This window comes from Physeter macrocephalus, chromosome 14, assembly GCF_002837175.3.
Source record: "Physeter macrocephalus isolate SW-GA chromosome 14, ASM283717v5, whole genome shotgun sequence".
Classification (NCBI taxonomy): domain Eukaryota; kingdom Metazoa; phylum Chordata; class Mammalia; order Artiodactyla; family Physeteridae; genus Physeter; species Physeter macrocephalus.
Window position 1 is genome coordinate 114515766 of NC_041227.1, and position 917 is coordinate 114516682.

At 43.4% G+C, this 917-nt stretch overlaps 1 protein-coding gene across 1 annotated transcript in view; it reads right to left on the bottom strand.

The window, feature by feature from the left end:
• KPNB1 (karyopherin subunit beta 1) overlaps nucleotides 1-502 on the bottom strand; it is a 19522-nt gene extending 19020 nt beyond the window's left edge. The window contains exon 1 of the mRNA XM_028498751.2: nucleotides 426-502. Coding sequence (XP_028354552.2) covers nucleotides 426-502 — 77 coding nt within the window. The remainder of the gene's footprint in view (nucleotides 1-425) is intronic.
• Nucleotides 503-917: the final 415 nt, after the last annotated feature.

A 917-nucleotide genomic window follows, 5' to 3' on the forward strand; every position in this document is an offset into this window, starting at 1 on the left:
TGAAGCCCTCGCGCCTAGAGTAGCCTAGAGCTACTGGGGTCCTCACGCCTAGAGCCTGTGCTCCACAACAAGAGAAGCCACCGCGATGAGAAGCCCACGCACTGCAAGGAAGAGTAGCCCCCGCTCGCTGCAACTAGAGAAAGCCTGCATGCAGCAACGAAGACACAATGCAGCCAAAAATAAATAAATAAACAAATTTAAATGTGGCATGTTTAAAAAACAAAAAAAGAGTACATAACTGGAGGGATTATATTTGCAGAAGAGAAAGTAAATATTATAAAAAATAATGTTCACGCTCTTTGATCCCTGATTTTACTTCTAGATATTGAGCCTAAGGAAATAATCACATGTAGGAGGAAAAAGGTATTGTATATCTGTATCTATAAGTTTGTTCATATAAGTTCTTTATATCAGGGGTCCCCAACCGTGGGGCCACAGTCTGTGGCCTATTAGGAACCGAGCTGCACAGCAGGAGATGAGTGGCAGGTGAGCAAAACTTCATCTGCCGCTCCCCATCACTTGCATTACTGCCTGAACCATCCCCACCCCCCTTCCCCGTGGAAAAATTGTCTTCCACGAAACCGGTCCCTGGTGCCAATAAGGCTGGGGACCACTCCTTTATATGACAGAAAAAAATATGGTAAGTATGAATTTTCACAACCGTCCTCTCTCCCACAAGGCAAAAAGAATGTTTTGCTGCTCGATTGGTAAAATGAGGGTATTGGGTCCTGGATAAAATGCAATAGAGCTTCAATTTAATTTACATTGAAAAAGGCAGATATTTATAGGAAAGTGGGAAGAATTTTATCAGACTCTTTGGGGTCAGGGACCAAAGAGATGATGGGAAAAGGAAGGAAGGGAATGGAGAAACCAGGAAAAGCAGAGCTAATTGGGAGGAAGTTTCAAACAACTGTCCT